This window comes from Priapulus caudatus, unplaced genomic scaffold, assembly GCF_000485595.1.
Source record: "Priapulus caudatus unplaced genomic scaffold, Priapulus_caudatus-5.0.1 Scaffold376, whole genome shotgun sequence".
NCBI classification, from domain to species: Eukaryota; Metazoa; Priapulida; class Priapulimorpha; order Priapulimorphida; family Priapulidae; genus Priapulus; species Priapulus caudatus.
The window spans coordinates 114,731-116,571 of record NW_014577437.1 but is presented as its reverse complement, the minus strand read 5'-3'; the positions used below and the strand labels follow the sequence as shown (position 1 = coordinate 116,571).

The 1,841-nt window shown below is 39.1% G+C and overlaps 1 protein-coding gene across 1 annotated transcript in view; it reads right to left on the bottom strand.

Annotated features, from left to right (window-relative positions):
- Positions 1 to 1,841, bottom strand: part of LOC106809681 (ubiquilin-4-like) — a gene marked incomplete in the record, with an annotated part of 33,822 nt that overhangs the window by 17,277 nt on the left and 14,704 nt on the right. The window contains 3 exon segments of the mRNA XM_014812851.1: positions 125 to 299; positions 541 to 590; positions 1,476 to 1,578. Of these exon segments, the coding sequence (XP_014668337.1) occupies positions 125 to 299; positions 541 to 590; positions 1,476 to 1,578 (328 nt within the window).

The following is a 1,841-nucleotide window of genomic DNA, read 5'->3' as shown; positions in this document are numbered from 1 at the left end:
GACCCATGGCAATAGCTCAGCTTGACGATGTCAAGGTGAGCTAAAAATCACGCACCAAATTCACGGTGCTAACAACATTGAGCTTACACGGTGAAATCGCACAGCGTTATAGTATGATTCTGACCTGATCCCATTCCTAGACTGTCCATTCCAGCTAATCCTCCAAGAGCCCCCAGCCCAAACGGCGTCTGCCCAACGTCTGCCCTAGTTCCTCCAGCAGGGGCGCTGCTGGCTGGGCTGCCACCACCTGTGCTGCCACCTGCTGGCTGCTGGCTTACATTACTAGCCTGCTCCTGTGCCTGCAGGAAAAAACAATAACTGTAATCATCAAGTATGTGGGTATTCCAATGCCGCACGAGGCATCAGGTGAACATTACATTATTTTAATACTCCTGCAGGGATCTCATACTTTGGTCTGCATGAACAAATAGTAACTGCTTAGTATCTATTTTCATAACGTGCAACGATGGCACTGACTTTCCAAGTACATTTTTCTCTCTCAACAAAACAACAACCTAAGAAAATAACTAGTATTCTTACCTTGTTTGCAGATTTTATAACTAAGTGAACAGTCATTCCATCCTTGATGTCTACAAGGGAGACACAAATATAATATTAGTACGTGTACGGTACAATACTACAAACACTAATAACACAGTGAACAGTATATCAGATACATTTCTGGGAGCCATGCACACAACCACGCACACACGCACACACATACACACACCATAAACACCATACAGGTGCAACCGTGCAGACACACCATTTTATGACACCGTGTATAAAATGTATATCACAAACCACAAGCACATATCAGGGGTAGAATTTAACGTTTGAAACGACTCGCAATCTTTTTGCGAGTGGGTCAAATTTCAACTCGCAAAATCCGAAACACTTGCATTTTTAATATAATTATTTTTGTAGTGTATAATATGCTAACACTTCAATGAAAAATGTTATCTTTTTAGTTACTTTATAAATGTTATATAATGTTGAGACAACTTTATTAAACCAGGCTACAAAGCGTGAAGATAGAATACTCTCGGTAGCGGCCGATCGCGCAAGGTTTATAATCCTTACTCAGTTTGTAGACAGTACGTGTTTATAATTTTGCAGAAATTAGTTGGTCTAGTTCTGTTATGACTTATGTTGACAACTTGTTACTTTTAAAATGCCTGGATATGGGATGTTGGATTTTGATAGTCATCACAACAGATTATGTCACTCGCACAAAAATGCAAGTGCTTATAATTTCTACTTGCAATTTCGGAAATCCACTCACATTTTGCGAGTGTGCGAGCGTTAATTTCGAACCCTGTCATGTACATATGCACATAGATTATTATTAAATGTGTATGTAAGTAACATTATTCATGCCTCAAGCACAATAAAATTACTGTAAATAGCAATATTACTTTGCAAGGCTATCAGTAAATTAATAGATCACCTGACCAAACTAAATATATACTTACTGTGTTGAAGTAACGTATCCGCATCTTTTAATATCTTTCCGGCAAATATCAAACAAAGTTGCTCAATAGATGCACTGAATTTCGGTGAAATTAGTTCTTTTAACTAGAACAAAGTAAAAGTAATTTGTATTTGTGTGTGTGCGCACGCGTGAATCCATGTGTGTTTACGCGCGCGTGTGTGTATTTGTATGTGTGCGTGTTAAAAACACATAAAGAGCATATATACACGATGCCACTACACTAATGTTAATTTGCTAATCATGTTATGACTCAGCAATTCAACACTTTTTAGTTGTTTACGAGAAGCTATAAATCAGTAATGGGCACAGCTACATCAGGGTTCTGCCCACGGTGGGTGGCGGTGGG